At 42.5% G+C, this 24,616-nt stretch overlaps 2 protein-coding genes across 4 annotated transcripts in view; both read right to left on the bottom strand.

Annotated features, from left to right (window-relative positions):
• Positions 1 to 5,790: 5,790 nt before the first annotated feature.
• Positions 5,791 to 18,900, bottom strand: dcaf5 (ddb1 and cul4 associated factor 5). The gene is made up of 9 exons (XM_088354624.1): positions 18,496 to 18,900; positions 15,229 to 15,372; positions 14,172 to 14,208; positions 13,963 to 14,102; positions 13,756 to 13,885; positions 11,875 to 12,088; positions 9,299 to 9,365; positions 9,108 to 9,229; positions 5,791 to 7,876 (listed from the first exon to the last, which is right to left on the bottom strand). The coding sequence occupies exons 1-9, from the start codon at positions 18,701 to 18,703 to the stop codon at positions 6,932 to 6,934; spliced, it is 2,007 nt and encodes a 668-aa protein (XP_088210750.1). The 5' UTR covers positions 18,704 to 18,900; the 3' UTR covers positions 5,791 to 6,931.
• Positions 18,901 to 20,015: 1,115 nt separating this feature from the next.
• Positions 20,016 to 24,616, bottom strand: part of pacs2 (phosphofurin acidic cluster sorting protein 2) — a 33,034-nt gene continuing 28,433 nt past the window's right edge. For all 3 annotated transcript variants that reach the window (XM_088355259.1, XM_088355262.1, XM_088355261.1), the window contains 2 exons: positions 23,902 to 24,015; positions 20,016 to 21,648 (listed from right to left, as the gene is read on the bottom strand). In XM_088355259.1, coding sequence (XP_088211385.1) covers positions 21,530 to 21,648; positions 23,902 to 24,015 — 233 coding nt within the window. In that variant the 3' untranslated portion in view covers positions 20,016 to 21,529. The remainder of the gene's footprint in view (positions 21,649 to 23,901; positions 24,016 to 24,616) is intronic.

Below are 24,616 nucleotides of genomic sequence, written 5' to 3'. Positions count from 1 at the left end.
AGCATGACATCAACGACGACGCCAGCTGGTAAATGCAGGGGTTGACACGCTGCAGGTCAGACCCCGGTCCGCTGACCCATCCCAAATCATCCTTCTCCTTCGTATCAGCCAGGCAGGCCTCAGAAAAAGACAAACCAAAGTCTTATTTTACTTATTTTGAAAACACATTCGTATGGTTGTGAACAAAATCATGCTCGTTTCATGAACAAAAAGGCGATTTAAGAAAATGAAATGCATTTCTCTAGCGCTTTTCAAGTCAATGACTTCCCAAAGCGCTTTACAATGTGCTCCACATTTCCCAATAGCGGCCTTGCAGCCATGTAAGGCGCTAACCTGCTTATTGGGGGTATTAGGGGTTCAGTGTCTTACCCAAGGACACTTCCACATGTAACACGGGCGAGACGGGATTCGAACTGGGATCCCTTGATCCCAAAACGAGCGCTCTACCTCCTGAGCCACTGTAGCTCATTTTTCATTATTGCTTTAAAAAATTAAATTCCAAAATGTTATTTCAACTACTGCAAGATGGTCTTATTTTGAAATACATTTGTTTTACCTGTAGCATCAAATATTTATTCTATTTTGGCATGGCGAATGGAAATATGCTATTTTCTGGTTGTTCTTTTTTTGAATGTTAAGAATTTGTTAAGTTTGTGTGCTCGATGACGTTCAGTATTTATCGTTTCAAATTGAAATTTTCTGTCTCGATCCCTTTCGGGCATTCTGTTATGTTTACAAAGAATGGAGCGCTCCAAGTCATGACCAAAATATTGAACATTTGAGGGAAACCGAAAGAAAAGCATCTCCTAATTTGGGAAATTGCAACACGAAGCGCCAAAATTGCACAACAAAACAGGAAAAGGCAGTGTTGCCTGCGTGGACCCACCCAACGCCCGATCTTCCAAAATCGTCGACGAGGGTTGCGCAATATTTACTTCTGTCATCTGGAATTATACATATAAGGTTAGGGTTTAGAGAGGTTGGGTTTAGAGCTAGGGTAAGAGCGAAGGTTAGGTCAAGTATCAGGGTTAGGCATTACGTTTAAAATAAGGGTTTAGCTCAGTGTTAAAGTTAGGCTAGCATTACAAACAAGGGTTCACGTTAGCATTAGGGGTTAGGCATTAAGGGAGGGTTAGGATTTGAGCTAGCGTTTGAAGCTAGAGCTAGCGAAGATAATGGTAAAGCGTTAAATTGGGAATGGGGGTTAGTTTAGTGTAGCTATCTTATTTTCCTCACGCTAAGGTTTCGAGTTTTTCCTTGCCCGCATGTTGCTTTAAGATCAGGGGAGGGTGTCATTGTCACCTGTGCAGCCATCGGAGACATTTTGTGACGAAGGGCGTCATAAATAAATGGGACTCGACTTGTTACGAAGTTAGGATTAGAGTAAGGGGAGGAAAGGGTTAGGGTTAAGGTTAGGGATTGGATATTAGCGTTATGACATTAGGGTAGGATATTGGGTTAGAGTATGGTTAGGAGTGAGGGCTAGAGTTTTGGGTTAAGTGTATGTTGATGTTAGAGCTAGGTTTAGAGTAGGGTTGAGAGCTAGGGTTTAAGATTGGGTTGAGTGTATGTTAAAGTTAGCACCAAGTTAGAGTTTAAAGTTAGAGCTTGGCTTAAGTGTATGTTAGGCTTTGTGTTAGGGGTTGGGTTTTGGAATTGGGGTAGGGTAAGGAGTTAAGGACAGGGTTAGGGTAAGTATCTTGGGTTAAGTGTATGTAAGGCTTAGCGTTCGGGGTTAGGTTTAAGAGTTAGGGTAAGAAGTGCGAGATAGAAGTTCGAGTTAGAGCTTGGATTAAGTGTTGGTTAGGGGTTAGCATTGGGGTTTGGGTTTAGGGTAGGCTTTGATGGAACTAAGCTCAGAGTAAGGCGTTAGGCTGCGGTCATGGCTAGAGAAGCTACGCAAGGTGTTTCCTGCGTTGGTGCCAGCATGCTTCACCCGCCTGAACACCCCCGTGTGAGATTCGGAGGCGCGGCGCGAAGTCTTGGCGCACCCTGATGATGTCACCGACACGCCCGCTTAGGGACAAGATTGTCTGGAATGTTCCAGGAGCCAAAAGTCGCCCTAGGCAAAAAACACAAACAATTTTTGTTTGTCTTTTTTTTTTTTCAGGACAATTTTGATGATTTGTAGTTCTTGTTTGATGCGCTTTATCATTATTTTTCTCTCGTCTTTTGTCTTTTATGGAAATTCCTGTGATATGTGTAAGAAAATCATTCATAGGGGTTTTTCGACCAAATTTAGGTGTTTGTATCGTTTTTTTTTTTAAATTACTTTTTAACATGTTCCAAAATATATCTGTTCGTACATGTTTTCAGACCAAATTTGGGCTTTTTCATCTCTCATTTTTCTTTGTTAAATAACCTTTTGGGACTAAACAATACTGGTTTTTAAAATAAAATCATTCATGCAAGTTTTTGGACTAAATTCAGTTGTTTCTATATATTTTTTGCTGTTGTTTCATCCTTATTTTTGTTTTATTGTCTTGAATTTTTTTTTTTTCTATGTGTTGTCTTGCTGTCGGTCACCCCTTTCGAGAGATATGACCAAGGTAGATACTTTCTTCATCCCCGTAGGGACATTCACACGGGTATGAATATGACCAGGGTAGATAGTTTTCAGACTAAGAATCTCTCTTTTTTGTTTTCAAATTTCTTTTTGTGGCCTTTTTCAGTCAATGTGCCAAACAAATGACTAAATTATAGATGTTTTCAACCACATTCAGGCATTTAATTGAGTTGTATTATTTTTCTTATTCATTCAGAGTTTATTTGTATCATTCTTCTCCGGTTGAAATTGTTTATAGGTTGTTTTTTTTCATTCATTCAAAACTTTCAGACCAAATTCTGAGTTTTTGGTATTTTTTCGTGACCATTTTCCTCTAATTTCTCCTTTTTTATGACCTCTGGTGGCTTTTTTACTAAATGTTACAAAATAAATCCACGTATTTATTCATTCAATTTATACTTCATCGGGGATCAGGCTTCAAAACAAGACTTCAACAAACTAGGGTTAGGGTTTGGAACGAAGGCTTCGAGGCGAATTTCTGGTGTTAGACGTGAGCGAACGCTCGCTCTCTGGCTTCGAGAAGCAAAGGTGAGTCGGTCGGGAGTCTGCGCCTTGTAAGGGAAGCGAGGGACGGGACGGTCCGGAACGGGATGCTCCGGCTCTTCCGGTTGTCGGACCGTCTCTTCCATGTATGGTCGGGGAACGCAAAAAATGATGTCACCCCGGCAAAACGTTGCAAAACGTAGCGAGACGGGCTCTCTTCCCTGGGGGAGGGCCCGCCGAAAAAGCCTGGGGAAATAAAGACGGACAAAAGCGGGGGTCTGTCGAAAGTTCAAGTCTGCGCGCTTCCACTCGGAGGGGGGGAAAAAAAAAGCTTTAGAGAGGCCGTCGAGTTTGAACTCAAAGTTAACTATGCTCGATGAGACGAGAACATTCCGAGCATCTCGATTGGAAAAGTTTCAGCATTCGCCCTTCATCTTTGAGTTCCAGTTTTAAACCACCTTTAACTCAATCGTTAAAGCAGCATTAAAGCTTTAACTCAAAGTTAACTATGCACTAAAAGTTGATATGTACAATAAAAACATTCCCAAAACCTTGGCTCTAAAAAAAACAGTCCAAAGTTTTAGCATTCACCCTTCAACTTTGAGTTCCAGTTTTAAACCAACGTTAACTCAATAGTTAAAGCAGCATTCAAGTTTTGAGTGATTTGACGACTATTTTGAGCATGCCAAAAGCCTTTGATTAAAAAAACAACTGAAAAGTGAAAGCGTTGAAGCTCAAAATCCATCAAAAACAGCAATAAAGATGGACATTGATAAGAAATTGATATTTTAGAAATAAACATGAAAAAAAAACTGTAAAATTCAAGAAATTGCTACTGAAAAAAATATTGTAAGAAAATAATAATCGAATGCAAAAACATTTATAAAAATGCAATGTCTCAACAAAAATACTAGCAAACTAAAAGCGTAATATTGTAAAAAAAAAAAAAAAAACTTTTCTTCCACTTAGAATATAAAACCAACGTGCCAAAAACGACATAGAAAAAAACAAACTACGGGATTTCTCCGAGAAAATGTGTGGCTTCCCAAAGGAGTCGCGAGGGGGAACTCGACCGCGTCCATTCCCTGCAGATAAAAACGACACCTTGATAAAATCTTCGGTCCGGGAAAACCACAATCAGGTGGTTTCTTTTAAAGCTCCCACTAGATGCAGGGATCAGAATTTTCCGCGGATTTCCGCTGTTTTTGAACCTCAAAGGCATTCCGACTTTTTCACTTTTTCTCTTGCGTAGCAAACAAATTCAAAATCCGACTGTCTCACTCTTTCCTTTATTGCTCTGGCGCACCCTGGCGGCCTTTAGAAAAATTGGCCGCATTGTTGCTCAAGCTCCGCCCTGCTTTATTCCTGGACCCTGGCTATTTCAGCTGAAAATGAAAATCTCCATTCTGATCCCTGTAGATGGCACTGTGTTGTCTAATGCTAACGAAAAGCAGTGCCAAGGACGCAGCGAGGTAGCGAGATGCCAGACAATTATGGCGGCGACTTCAAAGTACGGATTCGGCTATACAAAAGAAATATACATTTCTCTATCTATGAATAGCCATTCAAAAAAATAACCTTTGCATTATAGTTCATCTATTTTTCACTCCTATACAATTCAAAGTTTATTTTTAACTGTACCACTAGGAGGAACTAAATCATTAGTCTCCAACATGGTGCCCAACAGACCTGTTCTGAAAATACTTCAACAGTGCTGGGTCATTGTGATTTCCAAGTCAAATGGTTTTTTTTTGAATGTAGTTCACCGAGTCGGCTTCACTCTCCTCCCTACTTCCCTCTCTTTGTCTTTCTCTTTTTGTCTCTATCATTCTTTTCCTCTCTCTCTCTCTCGCTTTCACTCTTTCCCATTTTTTTCTTTCTCTTTCCTTCCAATAATTCACATGGTAAGTACAGGAAAAATGCAATTTTAGAAATATCAAGTGGGCTAATAAGTCGCAAAGAGTAGCTCTCCGCTTGAAAAAGGTTTAAGACCACCCTTGGACAAAATTAGACACACTGTCCCTTTAAGCTGTTATCAGCTATTATCATAGGTTAACAGCAAAATGCCCATACATTTCAGCCAAGTATTCATTTAAAAAAAACTTGTCAAAGGAACCCTTTTTGATTTAAAAAAAAAAGAAAAAAGTCCTTTATATTATTGTGTCGACGTGCTGCTGTCTAGCGGTGGAGACTGGAACTACATACATCATTGCCGCCTGCCAATTTCAATTTCAATGAAAGCTTTTTCAGAGAAAACTATTTATGAAACAGACGCAAACTCAGGGTCCATGAAACGTCCCCATATTTTTCATACATGACTACGAGGCGCATGCCATTCAAACCAAAGTAAGAGCTGCATGAAATTAAATACAAAAATAATTAAATAAGAATAGTACAAAAACTCATTTCATAGAACATGAATGACAATTATGACATCTGTTTTTATCATTAAATAAATTCATTTACAAATGGTTACCCTATGCAATAGTATCTAATTGTAACTCTGCATTTCCGGTTTCATCGACCGCATTTTTCGGTCTATCCGGTATTAGTCTAGAAAATACTAGATTTCAATCCCAAATAAATAAAAGGGTTCTACTTACACATTTTGCCAATCGCTGTTTTTTTTTAACAGAACTCTGCCGATGAGCCAGAGTAAACTGTAAACAAAAACAATTCAAGAAGTAATTAGATTTGAAAGGAAGCACCGATTTCCCATCCAGCCAATAAGACGAAGGAGCGCCGAGAGGGAGTGGATGGCCGGAACGCCGGCCGCTTGATTTATTGACAGAAAATCCCATCTGTCATTTCTGGTAACGCTAAGAACACAAAAGCCTTCTTTTGCAAAAAGAAGAAGAAAAAGAAAGGAAGAGAAGGCGGCCTGCAAACACTCCAAAGAAAACGTCCACAACTTTCTCATACTGAAAACAAAAGGGTAGCCGTTGGACACACTCGGCATTCTTTTCCGAAAATATAAAATGGAGAAGGTTTTTTTTTTTTTGTGCTCGGGTCGGAGCAATAAAAGTCATTTTGATGTGAACGAGCTTACGATAACCGATACCGGGGTCGTTTCCATCTTGCGACGTGTACAAAGAAACTAAATCCTTTCAAGATGGGCTGAAATCAGCTGCAGACTTGAATTAAATACAAGCCCCTCCTCCAGTTTTTCAAGGGACCGCAATAGTTTTCGATGCCTCAGGCTCGTGTTGTCTGAACGGAGATACCAAACTAGAGGTAAGATCTTAAGCCCGACCCGGGTCCGGCTTAAAATGTCAATCATTCGTTTGGGTTCAGCCTTCTCTCTCGCTGCCTTTTTTTTTATATGATCCAGCCGTCATTGTTCTTAATTCATTTTTCTTTGAGGAGGATCAGCGGGCGATGGGTCTCCCTTGCGCGCAATTTTTGGCCGAACACCCCGCTTGGTCGCGCGCTGTATCCAATGCGCGCGAGTCTCCTCCAGAAAGAAAAATAAACTAAGGACAATGACACCCGGATCATTTCTTAAAATGTCAGACAGGAGCCCGGCCCGAACCCTTAACGATGATTGACATTTTAAGCCTGGCCCAAAATTCGGTTTAGGCTCAGGCTTGTGCTTGAGATCTCGAGTTCAAGTCAGAATCTTAGATCTCCTTACAAATAAAAAAGGAAAAAGCCCCCAAAATAAACATGAATATTCGCGTCGGCTTCGGACTCGATACCTCAAATCAAGTTATCTGTCGGGCTCGGGCGGGTTCGGGCTTCGATAGTCGCGGACCGGATTTTTTTAGGCCCCGTCTTACCTCCAACTTGAACTGAAAAGTTTGTGACCGAGTGAAACATGCCTGAAAAATCGATTTTCTTTGTTCTTATTTTAAAGTCTTTTGACTGATGCGCAGAAGCAAACTATATTTTCAGCTTCTTTTCCGAGGAGGCGCTTTCTCCCTCCTCCTCGGATCCGGCGCGAGTTCGCTTCTGGGTGGAGACTTTGAGCCTTTCTCCCGTCCCGCTTTCCGGTTCGCTCTGGGGTCCGTCGGGGTCCTCGGTCCCGGCGGGGGACGGCGACATGACGGGGCTCCGGCACACCAATTCCGACAAGCCCAGGCCGGGTTTTCCCGGTCCTTCCTCCTCCGAAGACGTCAAATCCCGTACGGAGACGGACGGGTAGACGCACGCGTCGGCGGCGGCGAAAAGCGCCTGGGCGTCTTCGGGGCGATGGCCGGCTCGCGACGCCGCCCGGGCCCGTCTGCTGACGTTTCTCCGGCGCACGGCGCTCCGGCGTTCTTCGTCGTCGCTGCTGCTGCTGCTTGAGCTTTCGGGCGAGGAGCCGGACGGGTCGGGGGGCGGCGAGGGCGAGGCGGAGGAGGGGACGGAGAGGGTGGCGTAATCGCGCGGGGTGGGGGAACGAGGGCGCGGCATGGGGTCCAGCCAGAATTCGTCATCCGAATCCGAGTCGTCCTCCTCGTCGGAAAACGCCGAGCGTTCGGCCGGTCTCGGATCCCCGGAAGCGGAAGGGTCGGAATCCTCGGCTCCCGGCGGGGGCGCGGCGGCCCCTTGGGGGCGAGCGGCGCGGCGCCCCCTGGCGTGCAACTGCACGATGGCGTCCTCGCTGAGGTCCGAGTCCGAGTCGGAGCTCCAGCCCTCCAGTTCGCGGCGCACCAGCGAGTCGAAGAAGGCCATCATGCGAGGGTCCTCCTGGATGGACTGGCTGACGTAATCGTGAGAGAGGCCGCTGCCGCTGTTCAGGACCAGGCCGATGTACTCCTCGTGGGTGTACAGGCTGCGGCACGCGTCCTCCGCGCGGCCCTCAAGGTCGCCCAGGCTGTCCGGCTGCTGGTAAGGACTCCACACCTGACCCCAAAAAAAGACTTTTTCAGAAAGCTCCCACGAATCGGCTTCGGTCATCATTGAAAAACCTTTACGACGAGTATAGCGAAATTCGGGCGGTCGATTCGTTATTTTGACAAATCATCCATTTACCGATTAAATGATAGAGTCAAGTTTAAGATTTTTTTTTTCCCGTTTTTTGGGAATTTTCTATCCCAAACATCTACCAGTAACTTGAATGAAACACAAAAACAAAACAAGGATAAGAAATGAAAACATTAAAGAAAGACAGAAGTTGGGATCTTGCAAGGCACCAAAACAATGTTGGCTGAAATGTCACCGTTAATAAGTTTTGGAGCCACCGGGTGGGATTGCAATTAGATAGAATTCCCAACTCAAGTCAAACCAATCTATACCTGACACCACCACTCTGACCTTTCTCCTGGGGACTCGTTCTCAAGGCAACCAGGAATGTTGCTTTGTTTTACAAATGTGAGATAATGCCAAAGCTCACGCCCAGTTGATAATCTATCTGTCTGTCGGTCGGTCAGTCAGTAGATAGATGTTTAGATAGAAGTCTAGATAGATAGGTAGATAGATAAATGTCTAGACAGATGTCTAGACAGATAGATGTAAAGATAGATAGATATAGAGATAGATATACTTTATTCATCCCCATAGGGAAATCCACACTTCCAGGAGTATCCTTTTGTTGTTTATTAACAGATTAACAGGATGGCCTCAGGGTGCTGTGTTGTAGTTATCAAAAGCGGAGTGGAGTGGAGTTGCTACCTCAGCAAAGAATTTGATGCACATGTTCTGACATTGTTTCATCTTTTTTTTGACATTGCAAAACAGAATTCTGGCCCAAGATTGAAGGTCCCACATGAGTGTTAAGTGATAACATATTATTGGTTTCATAGATTTGCATTCCGATTGGCTAAACAGCATCCAAACCCAGGGTTCGCCAACCATTTTGAAGCAGTGAGCTAGTTTTTGTTCCCAACGATTAATATGCATTTTTAAAATAACAAGTCATAGAATACAATTTATTATCATTGTGGCATGTCGAATGCAGCACAAATAAAGTGCCATCAGACGGTGCAAAATAATTGACAAGATAAAATCCCGCAGTTGAAAATAATAAGTAAAATTCACTTGGCATAACGAGTTGCAACAACTCTAAGACAGCAACGATTAGCTTCCATACAATGAATATCAGCGGTGTTCCGATGGGCTTTTGATAGCATTTTACCTTGATGACTTTTTCCACTCCAGAGGAACAGATCATGTAGGTGTGCGGGTTGAAGCGGACCTGGTTGACGATGGAGCGGTGGCCCTTGAGAACCATGAAGGCCCCGTTCACCACGCGACCTCCTGTCCAGACAAACGCCCGGTCAAAACGACTCCTTCGAAAAAAAGATATGATCGTCATTAAAAACTCACCCGTTTCGGGGTCCTTGGGGATTTTCCACATGTAGAGGTTGAAGTCATCCGATCCCGATAAGATGTACTGAGAAAGAAAAAGACCATCGGAATATTAAAACCCAGTATATAGTGACCCCTAGTGGTCTGAAATACTTAATACATTCTTGTTCATGCTCATGTTACCACTTCGGCTGCAGTCTATAGCTCACTGTTAGCCATTATTGTTAGCCTCTCCTGCTTCATCTTTCCGTGACAAAACCCTTCCAAAGCTGCTCATCGTTGCAAGGCTCGCAAGTCAAGCATCTTCCACTTTCTTTCCACCATTTCATTCTCTGGCCACTCGGCTTAGGGCTACGGCTTGCCGCCAAAGTTATTGTGAATAATGCTTTTGTGTCACTCGCCTTCCATAACGGATCATGCAAGCCTATGTTGCAGTCTTATGATTCAGGATCTGACATTAAAAATAAATACTTTCGAGCCTCTTTGCTGTGGGCCTGTAATTGTCCCTGAGTTTTGTGAGAAAGAAAATTAAAAAAGGGAAAAAGCAGCAAAAAACACACACTAATTTTTTTGGACCATGGCCAACCCAAATGCCCAAACACCCACAAGTGAAGCACCTCGGCACCCAAGTGGGTCATGATTTCGTCCCTCCAGATGAAACGGGACACGAGAAAGTGGCCGTGTCACTCGGTCCGGGTGACACAACACTTTTCTGACTGTTAGCTTTCACTGGTTTACCCCTCCCGCATCATACGGGTGTGCCCTACCCATCCCTTAGAACGCGTCCAAACATCCTACTACCCCTCTCCACTCATTCCCATCACCAAAAACGTCTCATTTTAGAAAAAAACTGACCAGGTTCTTCCAGTTGAATTCCCTCAGAATCCGGGTGATCGTGGATTTGCATTTTAAAATTCTTGAAATCTGGTCTTTTTAAAGATCTGACCAACTCCAGATATCGACTCTTTTCAGCCTCTCCGGGTGTTTCTTGCCGGCTTAGTCTTTTGTTGTTGCTGGCAGAGATGACTAACAGCTTTGTGTCCTCTTGCTAGCCCAGGGGTGGCCAACCCTTCAGCGACTAAGAGCCAATTTTTTCGTCTGTGTTACTACACAGAGCCACATCATAGTTGTTGACGGGGCGAGTTGATAATTTTTTTTCTTTGTTACTAAAAAGCCACATTATACACATAAACATCTTTTAATCATGTACGCACGCATACACAAATCTCTACTCGACTAGATCTGATGAAAATAACCACACCAAGATGATAATATCAATCATTTTCAACAGTTAACATTGTGAGCACTGTTCCAGATCCATTATCGACTTGAGGTCTGAGAGCTTGGGATAGTCCTTGTCCTTCTCTTCCATGAACAGTTTCACTGGATCCAAAAGCTCAAAGAAGCGAGAGAGTACCTGGCTTTTTGACAGCCACCTCACAGTGCAGTGCAGCGGCAGGTCACCTAGAAGCCCTTGGTCCGGTTCGGCGATGATATTCCTGAATATCCTTCGGTTAAGCGCATGTGTGCAGATGAAGTTGACGATTTCCATCACAGGTTTCGTGACGTTGTCAAATTTGAGTGATTTAGACACGAGTTGCTCCCTGTGGATGATGCGGTGGAAATCCCAAAAGTCTGGAAATGTTTGATCAGCTTCGTACAGCCCCACAAGCCCGTTCATTGATCCGATGATGGCTGGCGCTCCGTCCGTAGCTCTTGCAGTTAGTTTGTTTGCAGGTCAGCGTGCAACTGTTATTCAACAGCTGCATTAATATCGGATATTCTTCGTTCCGTACTGTGGCGAGACAGTCGAACATCTGATTTGCTCTGTTTTAGTTTGTTGTCTACAGGAGCCAAGATTTCAAAGGCGTCAATGACGCATTTTTAATGAATTCCCTTTCGTTGTATAGCTTTTTAGCCCGTGCTATGTTCCAAGCTAACTGATACGGAGCAAGCGTTACGGTCTCAGAGTGTTTCATAATTTTTTTGAAAGAAATGCAACTGTTTTTCTGCCTTGCTTTTCGTAGTCAACAACTTTTTCTTACTAAGTTCAGTCCCTTTTGGAAATTCCTGTACGATGTTAGGGTGGAGTGAGCTGAATTGACGCTGAAGATTTGAAGCTTTGAAATGTGCTAATACCGCATTACGTATAAGGCAGATAGGCTTGCCATTACGTTCAATAAAATAATATAAACTCTCCCATTCTGGCAAAAACGTCCTGTGTTCTGCTTCATATTTTAGTTTGGCTGTGCCTTTTTACCTGCCATTTCAAGAGGTAATTTCACATAAATTGACTACAATACATTTTGTCAAACAAATATTTTCTCGTCGCTCGTTTTACGTCACTCAAACAGACATTCATTGTCGGAGTGCCATCTAGCTGTAGGGAAGGCAAATTACAGTGCCGGCTAAACATCTTGATGCATGTCATGTTACAGCTTCGAAAGAGCCGCATTAAACCAGTTTATAACAGCTCCTAAAGAGCCGCATGCGGCTCGAGAGCCGCGGGTTGGCCATCCCTGCGCTAGCCGAACTTCCTATTTGCTTAATTATGAGAATCCGGAAGTAGGCTTCGGAATTTGGCCAAGATGTACCTGATCTCGGTCGCCGGCGAAGCAGCAGCTCTTCATGGTGCAGTAGTTGAAGTATCCCTGGTTGTCGAACTGGTAGCTGGGCAGGCGCGAGTGCAGCTCGTAGAGCACGGGCGGTAGGCGGCGCCGCAGCGCCAGCAGTTGCGTACCCGTGCTGTTGAAGCGCACGCTCATGGCGCTCTGCAGAGACATGCTGCCGCCGTAGCGTAGCAGCGTGCTGGAAAGGATCGCGCGCCTTATTACTTCACGGAAAGACAACTATTTACATTTTATAAGACTGAGGAGATCATTTCTTCCCCATGCCATGAGGCTCTTGAACTCCACCCGGGGGAGTAAAAGCCCACATTAAACCGCACCTCCACATTGCATACTACCCTATTTTTATGACGGTGTGTATTTTCCGTAGCACTATTCAAATACTCTATATCAACACGTTATATTGGGTCTCTATTTATTTTCAACACAAGGATACTGCTGGAAGTGTCAATTTCCCTACGGGGATGAATAAATTATCTATCTATTTCCTGACAAACCTTATTTATTTATATCATGTACAAATATACAGCTGCACTGGACTATCATGCTCTATTTTGAAAAATGACATCGCATACAAGGAATGGATTTGGACCGTCAATGTCCATGATTCTTTCCAAAGCGCGTCTTTCAATACTGCAACAGTTTCGCCGGAACAAATCAAGCCCTTACCGAATAGAATAATTCATACTTGCATCAAACAAACTTCTTGATGCCTTAATAAACGAGTCAAAATTGGAACATAGATTGTTTCTCTTTTTGATTGCAATGAGTGAGAGCGTCCTCACAGATGGAATTCAAAGAAAAGAAATTAGCAGAATACTTAGTGTGAGCAGTCTTCTTGAAAAATGTGGAAAATACAAAACGAAACTGTGACGGATTCAAAGTAGATGGAATATTACTACCGGAATAAGACTCGTTTTGATATTTATATCAATTATATATTTTGAAGAGAAAAACTGTTGCACTGAGCATTTTATATAAATTGAGTTTATATTCTTTGATGATGTGATCCCTCCACTATTGCTTCTCCACTGATCGATGAATTGTATTTTCTTTTAGTTGTTTAAATTTTAAACTTTTTGCAATTACATACTTGACTTTTTATTTCACATTTTTATGTTTTTGTCCTGCGGTTGTTTTCTATTTTTATTTATTCAGTGTGTCCTCATTGGGTCAATGTCTGAAAATCTTGAGGCCATCTGCTGCCATCCACATCAGCGTGGATAAACTTTCCCCATGTCCCTTTCCACACTTGGTGAGTCCGTGCCTTGCCATAAACATTCTATTTCTATTTTTTTTTTTATTGCATTTTAACCATTGTGTGTGTGTGTCTGTGTATTGGATGCTCCGTGTTATATGTGGAAGTGTCCTTGGGCAAGACACTGAATCACTAATGCCCCCAATAAGCAGGTCAGCTATTGGTGTGTGAGTGTGTGTGTGGATGGGTAAGTGTGAAGCACATTGTAAGGCGCTTTGGGAGCTCTTCATTGACTTGAAAAGTGCTATATAAATGCAAACCATTTACCATTTGTTAAGTGAAAGTTTCTTTGAATGTTAATTTCTTGCCTGAAATGCGCATTACGAATACATTTGATTTGATGTTTAGGTCGTCATGGAAATTGCCTATATTTTAGAACAAAACACAGCAACCGAAGTTAAATGGAGCTACAAAAGCGTTCAGTGACCCAAAAGATGGACTTTTTTTCTTCTTGTTTCTCTAATATATGGGAATGGGACTTTGACCATATCTAGAGAAACATTCATTGATTTTCACAAAACTTTATAGGAGAAGGTGTCTGCTGGGAATGTTTCTACAGGTCCCAAAAGCAGGAATCTCAAAGTTCTGACCTGCGCGGCTTGCGAATATCCCAGAGGCCGACGCCTTCCTTGGAGTTGGCGGTGGCCAGCAGGCGAGGCTCCACCGGGTTGAACATCACGCTGTGGAAGGCCGAGGGATAGTTGGCCAGGCAGAACGGTTCTAGGCACCACAAAAATAGCCCATCGTGCCAGTTGGTGACCACCGAGGAACACGGACGCCTCTTTTTTTTTTTTTACCTCCTGTCGGCGGTTCTCGCGTGTCCCAGATGAGAACCCGGCCGTCGTCCGAGGAACTGGCGAAGACGTTGTCGTTGACCGGACTGACCGACAGGCTGTAGACGGCGTCGATGTGGAGGAACACGTTCAGCGTCTCCCGTCTGGACGAACCGGGGCGAGAAACGCGTTATTCCTTTTCCGGTTAAGCTCGGGGGATACCTTCTACATACCGCTCCACGTCGTGAAGAATCACTTGCTCGTCGTTTCCTGTTACAAAAAAGGGGAATTGGTTTATTTCTAAATAAGAGAATATCTCTAAGCTTCTCAGAAGGCCCATTTTATGAAGTGGTCTGACAACGGTGAGTGCGGTGAACACGTGAAAAAGGAAAATAAAAATAGTGGATCCCCCTGAGATACAGCAACGTTTTCACATATCAGTGTGGAATGAAATATTTCTGAGCCCCTCGTTACAGAATTTTCCCCCACTATACCACATCAACAACAACAAATATTTGTACATGCCCACTAACTCAACCTCTAATTTGCCAGTCTGCTATTGGTCTACATCTATAATATGCTGATCTGCTATTGGTCCGAGCCACGCCATCGTGAAAATGCAGATGTTATTGGCTGAACTCCCTCCAACAATGCTTTCCGTTTTCATTCGGTTCTGAATCTAGTCAGCTTTATGAAAACTTAACGAGTCAGCATTACAACACGGTATTTTTGTCGTGTATTTATTCGCTATGGGTCCCCAAGGCTGTCAGTGATGCTAAAGGGAGAAGCAAACATAAAAATCACGGTAACGATGCTCGCGATTATTATTCGATATGAAAAAGGGACACAAATGGCTACCTTTGCTAAGTTGCATGGTCATAACCAAACTAGAACTGCGACCATTAATAAAAATAAGAAGGTGGTTATAGAAAGAAATAATTCTTAGGACATGACAATCATTGCAAGTGAATGCTTTTAAATGTGTTTTAATTTCGAATGTGCTGTCTCCACCTGCTACTCCACTGGACCAGCTCAAGTCACATTAGCGCAAAGGTAGGTCAAATGTAATTTATCCGTTACATGTATATTTCTTTAAAATTTTATTTATTCATATACACTTTATACTATTTTCTCATTTGAATGTTTTTATCTGGTGCAGACCGTCACTCTGAGCATAAGTTTGTATCCCCTACTCGAGGGCAATTTCCCTTTACAATCCCCACTTCAAAACGGGTTCATGTTGTATCCTGGGGCTTAACTGTAACGTTCGATGACAAAGAAGCAAATCACCTCCGGAGAAAACCTTCTTGTTGCTGCTGTCAAAGGCCAGGCAGAAGATGTTGGACAGATGTTCTCCCTTCAGCTTGAGAGGCTTGGCGCGAGCGTGGAGGGCTTCCTCCATGTGCCACAGGAGCACCCGCCGGTCGTCACCTCCTGCCAACGACAGTGTTTTGTGGACATTCGCCAAGATTGGAAGATGCCTTCAACGTTCCTGACAAAGACCTGAAAGCTATTGTCGTCCGATATTGGGAAATTCTCGCTCCAATTGAACTGATGGTTATACTTGATTTTTTGACCTCTTCAGACTAGTCTATTCATAGTTATCTGCTTCACATACTGCCCCTTTTATTCAACAGTACTTTGTTTTTAACGTGGTGTGTATGTGCTGAATACAGGAATGAAAACAGGTACGGAGAATGCGTCTTTTGACACGGTGTGCCCTATGGTCGTGAAAATTCATGAGACATGAGGTTGGACTTGGAGATCCAGGATAAACCTGTAATCAAGACTTAAAAGACAAGATCAAGGATTGCCGGGATGGATATGCAGGAATATTTTCGGGGCGGTGCATAGGATTGGCCTGCGTGATAATAAAAGATCAATTACAAGTAGTGCAATATTGAGCGGCAACAAGGGTTCCCTAATAAGTTGAGCTAATATCAATGGTTTCTTTTAAGTATTTTGTGTTGTTGGAGTTGCTAGTGGTATAATTGCTGGTGAGAATTGTCAAATCAAAATGTATCCGTGTAGCACTTTTCAGACACCAAAATAGAACTCTAAGTGCTCGGGCGGCAGTAGCTCAGGAGGTAGAGCGATCGTCTTAGGATTAAGGGATCCCAGTTCGAATCCCGGCTTGTCCGTGTTACATGTCGAAGTGTCCTTGGGTAAGACACTGAACCCCCAATACCCCCAATAAGCATGTTAACGCCTTACATGGCTGCACAGATCACGGCCGCTATTGGGAAATGTGAAGCACACTGTAAAGCGCTTTGGGAAGTCATTGACTTGAAAAGCGCTAGAGAAATGCAGATCATTTCAAATGCAGATCATATAAAAACATTCAAAACAGTGTACTATAAAAAACCTAAACACTAGTAAATTCACCTTAAAACAAATCATTGAACACCTATAGAGCCAGTGCAGCAATATCAAAACTGGTATCGTGATCCAAAAATGAGTTTTTTCTTGCCCTCATGTAGGTTTTGGATCAGGGAATTATTTGCAATAATCTGTGGTTCGTGCAGCCCTTTGGGACTCTTTGTGATTAAGGGTGTCACAAATAAACATGACTTTTGATTATCTATTTAGGACTTGCTTGTTTTATTCTAGTTTGATATTCTGCGTACAGCGACATTGGGTGCCTTGAAAGGCGCTTTGAAGTCAAATTTATTATTCAATATTTTTTTTCAGATAGAATGATGGGATGATTTTTTCTATGAAGAAGCGAGGTCGTGTCAAAATGAGGAGGTTTAGATGTGCTTCATTGCGGACCAAATGCGACGCGATTTTTCCATTCCCTTAAGTAAAGTACAAAGTTCAGAGTAAATGATAACGGTACGGTATTTTTACCAGAGAAATGTACTTTGAGTCACAATAATCGAACCACCTGTGAAAATAACAGATATATCTCTATGTTTTAATTCACGTGGCACTACTTTTCATTGCACTCGTTATGATACACTAGTCTTTCATTGAACTAATAGTATAACTTAGGGCAGTCTCTCATCACTACGTTGTCAATATTTTGTTGATTTATCCAGGTGGTCTTTTATCTTATTTTTCACGTTAAAGTCTTGATGACATGACATGGTTTAGTGGCATGTCATTGCATGCAGTGTTTCACCACGTTGATATCAATGACAATAAAGAAGGTGACAGGCACCTGCAGCCAAGTGGTTTACACGAGTGGCTAGAGAAGAAAACAGGCGGGGTGCATGTTAAGCGTCAGATGTACATTTGTTTGTGCTTGTTATTTGAATAATTAGTGTATTATTTAAATGAATGCATTTAAATGAATTAATTAAATGAATTGATTTTACTCCACCGTGGGTCACTATGTGATGCACACTCGCACACAATTGTGCCAAAAATATGGATTATTTTAAATTCTTAATGATGTCATCTTTTCTTCATGTTTTACTTCTGACATTTTATCCATCCATCCATCATCTGCACTGCTTATCATCAGTAGGGTCGCGGGGGTGCTGGAGCTCATCCCAGCTATCTTGGGGCAGTGGGTAGGGGACACCTTGAAGTGCTTGCCAGCCAGTCGCAGGGGCACACAGGGACAATTAGCTCGCTTATTCACACTTAGGGACAATTTGGACCGGCCAATTAACCTAATATGCATGTTTATGGAATGTGGGAGGAAACCGTAGTGCTTGGAGGAAACCCACGCAGGCACGGGGAGAACATGCAAACTCCACACAGGAGGTTCGATCTCATGATCTCAGAACTGTGCTGCACTGTGTGGAGTTTGTATGTTCTCCTCGTGCTTGCGTGGGTTTCCTCCCACATTCCAAAGACATGCATTTCAGGTGGATTGGCCGGTCCAAATTGTCCCTAGGAGCGAGCGAGTTGTCTGTCCCTGTGTGCCCTGCGATTGGCTGGCAACCAGTTCAGGGAGTCCCCTGCCCACTGATTGCTGGGATGGGCTCTAGCACCCCCGCGACCCTACTGAGGATAAGCGGTGCAGCTAATGAGATGAAGTCATGTTTATTTGAAGCGCCCTCAAAGGGCTGCACAGACCACAGATTATTGCAAGAAAAACTAAAAAAAAAAGGTCAAAAAGACATTAGTAAGTCGAAAATGTACTAAAAACACCAAAAGGTTAGTATGTCAAAAATGTTGGAAAAAAGTACAAAATAAAAGAGTGTTTTTTTTTTAATTGCTGTGTTGAAACACTGGCATCCTTTTAGATTTACGATGTTTATTTTTGGGTACTGTACCTTTGTTTTCTTGCACAAATAAGTTGAATAAATGTATGTGGGCTGTGACTCAAAACCACAAGCAACTATTTTGAGTGCCGTCAAAACACTCCTATGCTAAGCTAACCGATGCTAACAATTGCTAGCAGATGTCTGCGGCTTCTAAAGATTTCTCCCCAAAAACCTGGAAATGGGGCTAACGTCCAATATTTGAAAACTTGAAAAACTGAGGCCAAATAACCAAAAGTTGAAGGTTGTTGTCTCTTCGCTGCTCCTACATAGCAAGTTAGCCTATGAGCAAGTTAGCCTATGAGCATGCTAGGCTAATTAGCATGAGGCGTCGACTCACCGGAGACCAGCCACTCTCCGCCGTTGTTGGAGAACTCGATGGCGTTGACGCAGCCGAAGTGTCCCAGCATGTCCTTCTTGTAGAGGCTGCTGCAGCCGGCGAGCCTCCGCCGCTGGAACTCGTCCTTCATCAGCGGCTGGCCCGTCAAGCCCCGGCGGCTCAGGAAGCCCACCGAAGAGCGCATGCCGCAACCCTTCAGCTCCTTCATGGCGCCGCTGTCGACGAGTGATTTAGCGGGACTCCGCGCTCATCTGCGGGCCGTCGGACGACGATCGTCACCCGGCATCGTGGAAGAGTTCGAAGCCGAGAGACGCTGGTGGATGTCGGAGCCGGGCTAGACTTCCGGGTTCCTACTATGCCCCGCCTTCTTTCCTGACGTCGGCGGAAGTGCGATTTTGCGAGAAAATCATTTTGTCACATTTTGCCTAATTTATCATTGTTTTATATTTTTTTTTATTTTCAATGCTTAAAGACTCCGATGGAAGTGGCTAAGCGAAGAGTTCTTACATCTTACTATGCCCCGCCCCTGCTATGATGTCACAGAAGTGTCATCCGCACGACTGCGAAGTTTTTTTTTCTACACGACAGTAGTCCCTCGTTTTTCGCGGTGATTGTGTCCCCAAATCGTCCCTTAATTTCAACTTTGTTGTCAAATATGCTAATGTAGACCCTTCCATCGCCTAAACTGGAGGCAAAATCATACTCTGCACTGGTCATCAAGCTTTCTTTTCTGCTCGTCCAGTGTTAAAAAGTTGTGTGCCGCAAACCATTGTGGATGAGTGCCTCGGTCAATCTTTTCGCTTTACTTCAACCACAATTCTCTTTTTCTTCTTTGATCAGGAGTGCCTGCTGGGATCCTGAGAAACGTAATTGTCGATCACTACCTTTTTTCTCCGATTCTGGCAAACAGTTAGGAAATAAACTATTAAAATGTATCGTTTACCAAATTGTTCAAATGAGTTATCTGACTCCATTGATCAAACATAGCCTTCATTCACCTAACAATGCATGCTCGTTTCTTTTTGTGAAAAGACGGACTAGAGACCAGCATTTCCACACGGGGGCAGATTTATTTTCTTAGCTAATTTAATGAAGTGAACTCCATCGAATTATCCGAATTAGTGTCTCTCTCGTTCTCCCTCGATCTTCTCCGATCTTCCCACGTCTTTTCACAAGCTGGCGTGCCGGCTCCTCCCATGGGCGTGCTACTCCTCCCATGGGCGCGCCAGGTGCCAGCTACACCACCTCCTCGCCGAAGGGCATTGCGATGTTTGTCCTTATGCGTCTGACCTACTCCTGAATTCTGTTATCAAAATACGTCTGATGCATTCCAGACAGCCTAACCTTCTAATGTACCTTGAAGAAAAACAGTCAGTGAATCTCTCCACTGCATCAAACTGAGTACATGTACTTATTATTATTATTATTATTATTATTATTATTACTTTGTAGTTAATCTTATAATATCCTTTATAGTCAAATGTATACAATCCTTCAAAACACACAACATAAAGACAGCTAGCAGTAACCACAGGTCTCCTTCCCTCTGTGTTCTGATCATCGCAAGAAATCTTTTGCCTCCGGGCTGCTTACAAATAAATGAATATATTCTATTTCACCATGTTCTTCTTTATCATCAATGATAACATTGCATGCGTTGCACTGATGAGCTTGTGAATCTTGGTACAGGATTAAAAGTGACCATTTTTAGTGTGTGTACTGGTTTTATTACAAGGAGGTGCATTCATCTTGCAAAATATGCAAATAAATATGCAAAAATAAAGGCGATGCTGAAAAATGAAGCGTTAAAAGGAGTGTCAACATCGCAAATGTACAATTCATAGGAAATCACTTGAATCGTTAGCTGGGTTGTGCTCTTTAAAGTCTAAAATTAATAAATGCGAATGTGATTCAAACCCATTCTGAGGTACCTGACCAACAAGACACAATTTAATTAGACAAGGATAAAGAATAAGGGACTTATTTTAATAAGGGGGTTTTGTTTTTCTTTTCAATGTTCTGTTTTATTGAATATTTTTTTCAGGTTTTTTTTGTTGTTTTTTTTTTTTGAGAATGTTGGTGGGTATTTATCTTACATTTTAGGGGCGCTTTTTTTTAATATATGATAGGCTGGCTCTATGCTGATGTCTGAATACCATAAAAAAAGATTTTTAAAAAACCTAAAAAAAAAGAAATAATCTGGAAAAGCTAGGGAAAAAACGTTCCGAATGACTAGAAAAAGAAAAAAACGAAAATAAATATTCAAGAAAAACTTTTTTTTAAACAAAAAGAAAACATTAGAAAAAAACTGCAATTAAAAATCAAACAAATTTGATTATTTCTTTCCTAAGAAAAAACAGAAAAAACATTCAGGAAATAATTCCAAAGAACTATATATTTTGGGAAAAAAAGAACAAAATATATTCGGGACAAACTAGAAATAAATGTTCGAGTAAAAACTACAAAAAATAAAAATATTAAGAAAAAAAACATTTAAAAAAATTATTTTCTTTGAAAAATTAAAATAAAACCTTGAGAGAAACTAGAATTTTTTTTAAAGTTTCGCTCAAAATAATATGAGAAAGGACAACAAGAACAAAAAAACAGAAAAAAACAAAACAAAAAATTGTGAAAAACAAAGAAATTCAAAGCTATTTTTCTTTCCATGGCTAAATCGGCCATTTGAAACCATAACCCTAACCCTCGTTGTGCTCAGCCAATGGGAACCTCCGTTTTGCTAAGATTCATGAAGACATTCACAGATTCGCCATCTCACACACATGCCATTAAAAAGTCAATTCTTCAATGACAGGCGTCGACAAACCGGCCTAAAAATACATTTTCAAAACGTCTTTTTCAAAAATGTTACATGGTCTTTGCTTCACGTGTGCTTTCAGTCGGACGGCAGCCATTTTGGACGGGGGGTAGTCATCAGGGGAGTGTTACCAGACAAATAACGAGGCAATAAAAGCAAAAAAACACGCTACGAATGACATCATCGAGCGGGCGGGGTCAGTACTGAGAGGGGGCGGAGTCAGTAGGGGCCTTTGGCCAATCCGAAAACGGCGACGGGGAAATGCTTGACGTGCGACGACCATTGCGCGGCCAGCTGGAAAAACTTCACGTCGTTCCACTCCGTGCCGTCGATGGAAACTGCAAACACGTTTGGTTTTGGAAGAAAAATCAACGACACAATGAATGACAAAATAAATGACAGAATTAACGACAAAATTAACGACAAAATTAACCACAAAATTAACGTCAAAATCAACGACATGAAATAATGACAAGCTAGGTGACAAAATAAACAACAAAATACTCGACAAGGTACTTGACAAAACAGTCCTTGACAAAATACATGACAAGATACGCAAGAAATAGGCTACCGTCTCATTTGAGTAACATTGTATTGTGACCAGGGTTGTGTAGGGTTACTTGAACTGGATTACTTTCAATGACTTTTGGATGACTCCAATACCAAATATGCCAATAACAGACAAAAGAAACTCAATATGAATAAAATGGTGACTCACAACACGTGGTAAGCTTTCTCTCCTGGCTTTGAGCTCTTTGATCTCCGGCAAAACGAACATCAAATGCCACAGAAACTAAATGAAAATGAATCCAAACAGTTTGCCGACATCATTTTTGCCGTTCCGTGTGTTCCGTTACTCCCCAAGCCTGCACAAAATGGAGTCATTTGATTCCTATTTAGTTTCTTTTGTCTTCTATTGGCATATTTGGTATTGGAGTACTCCAAAAGTCATTGAAAGTAATCCAGTTCAAGTAACCCTACCCAACCCTGATTGTGACAAAATAAAAGCAAATTTAACAACAAAATTACAGGCATAATGACGACAGAATTTACGACAGAATTGTCAACAGAATTAATAACAGAATTGACGACCAAATTAAGAACAAAACGAATGCCAAAATGAACGGTAGAATTAACAACAGACTCAACCGCAAAATGAATCACAAATGTAATGACAAAATGAAGGACAAAAATTGCTTATCAGGAGTGTTAAGGGTTCAGTGTGTTGCGCAAGGACAATTCCACATTCACCTTGAAAGAGTCAGGAATTGAACCTGCGACCTCTGGTTCCCGAGACAAAAGCTCTACAATGTGCTTCAAGGTGGGTACAGCCCTCACATTTCTGAAGAGATTCCATCGTAATGTTTAACAGAACAACACAGAAGAAACATCGCTTTGAGTCAAGTCTAATCCCATTTATTTTGTGACGCCCTTATCACAAAATGTCTCAAAGGACTGCAGAGGTTACAATGACACCATCCTTTGGTCTTAAACAAACACCATGAAACAAAATCATAGAAGTCTGTGGACAAAGGCCAGAGCTTCCTGGAAAGCTATCCTCTGGTCTGATGAGACAAAGATAAATTGATTTGTCTCAGATAGTGTCAAGTGTAAAGCAGGTGAGGAGTACAAACATGTTTGTGTCGTGCCTAACGTCAAGCATGGGGTTGGGAATGTCATGGTTTAGGGGCGCATGAGTGCAACTGGAGATTCATGAAGGGAAACACAAACTCAAGCATGTACCGTGAGATACTGGAGCAGAGATCCCCTCCTTTCGAAACTGGGTCACAGGGCAATGTTTCAGCCAAACAAAGCCCAAAGATGACCAAGGCTTTTTAAAGGGGCTAAGGGGAAAGGCGATAGACTGGCCGAGCAAGTCTCTAGATCTAAACGCAATAGAACATCTTTGAAGCATCTTCAAGCGGAAGGTGGAGAAGCACAAGATGTAGACTATCCCTAGCTCAGTCATGGAGGAGTAGAAGATAATTCCAGTGGCAATTTCTGAAGCTCTGATGAAATCCATGGCCAGGAGGATTGAGCTACTAATGGCTATATTTTGAGTTTTTTGAGGCGAACTGTCATGATTAGCAATTGAGAGCACCTGCGACTGCTTAATTGGCGCCAACATCCCAGACAGCCGATTGGCCGACGCACTCTTTTTAAACCCCCGGCTTCCAAGAGGAAGCCGTCAGATCGTTATGCGAACTGTTGCCACCGACTCAGTAAGCCCTTACGTCCGACTCTGTTCCTGCCCTGCTTTTCTCTGCCTGATCTTCGTTGCCAACCTGTTTCCGGACCTGACTTTGCCCCGTTCTGCCTGCCGGTTACCCGATCTGTTTTACTACCTTTCGTTGTGTCAAAGCTGTGTCTCTTCAGTGTCGTTCAATGAAACATTAGGATGAAGTCTCTACAGAAATGTGAGGGCTGGACTCAATTTTGTGAGCTACAGTACAAGACAAGATAGACGCCAAATAGACCGCCTCCTCGTTTGAATAACAAGTTGTCGTTACTGCAATAAAGATGTAACAGCCAAGCTAATCTGAAGGAAGCTAAGGTAAGCTAAGCTAGGCTAAGACAAGCTAAGCCTTTACCTGTCAACATGTTGTGCTGGTGTTTGGCAGTGCAGATCAGGCGACTGATGCCTTCAATCAGCTGACTCTTAGACTCCACCTCCTTGTCTTTGATCTTCTTGGCCAAGAACATGACTGCCATCAAAATTCAAAAGACGTCTTGATGTTATCGACCGGAACAGAAATTGAAAGACCCTTTTATTGGATTGTAAGTATTGTGACGAATCGGGTACGCGAGGCTTAGCCCGGAGGCTGAGGAGTTCTTGCGCTGGTTAGAAGACACAGGGATAAAACACTGTCGTACTGCTCGTCTCCGTCATGTTGTATGTTTGTGTTCCAGGAAAAAAAGTTAGTGATCGTAAATGAAAGTTTTACAGGATCCCAGCGGACGCTCCTGGTAAAAGAATAGTATTCCTGCATATTTCTAGAGCAAATTGAAGGATCTTATATTGTATTTATTTGATTATAAGGGATTTTATACAAGTTACATTTATTGAATGCAATGAAGATTTTCACAGAGGAGGCTTAAGGTCAATGACAGGGTGCGCCGTTCCTAATGCGAATGTTTTGTTTCGTTCTGTCGATAACAGGAATCTGACGGAGAAAGCCGGACGCATAAGGACGTCGGCATTGCTTTGAGAAGCGCTTTGCTGATATGAGTTTTCTTTAGACATCGCGACGCCTTTCGGCGAGGAGGTGGTGGAGCTGGCACCTGACCCACTCCATGGGAGGAGTC

The sequence above is a fragment of the Urocampus carinirostris genome, chromosome 15, assembly GCF_059441175.1.
Source record: "Urocampus carinirostris isolate Australia breed hairy pipefish chromosome 15, RoL_Ucar_1.0, whole genome shotgun sequence".
Lineage (NCBI taxonomy): Eukaryota > Metazoa > Chordata > Actinopteri > Syngnathiformes > Syngnathidae > Urocampus > Urocampus carinirostris.
Note: the sequence above shows the minus strand (reverse complement) of the source record. Positions and strands in the feature narration are given on the sequence as shown.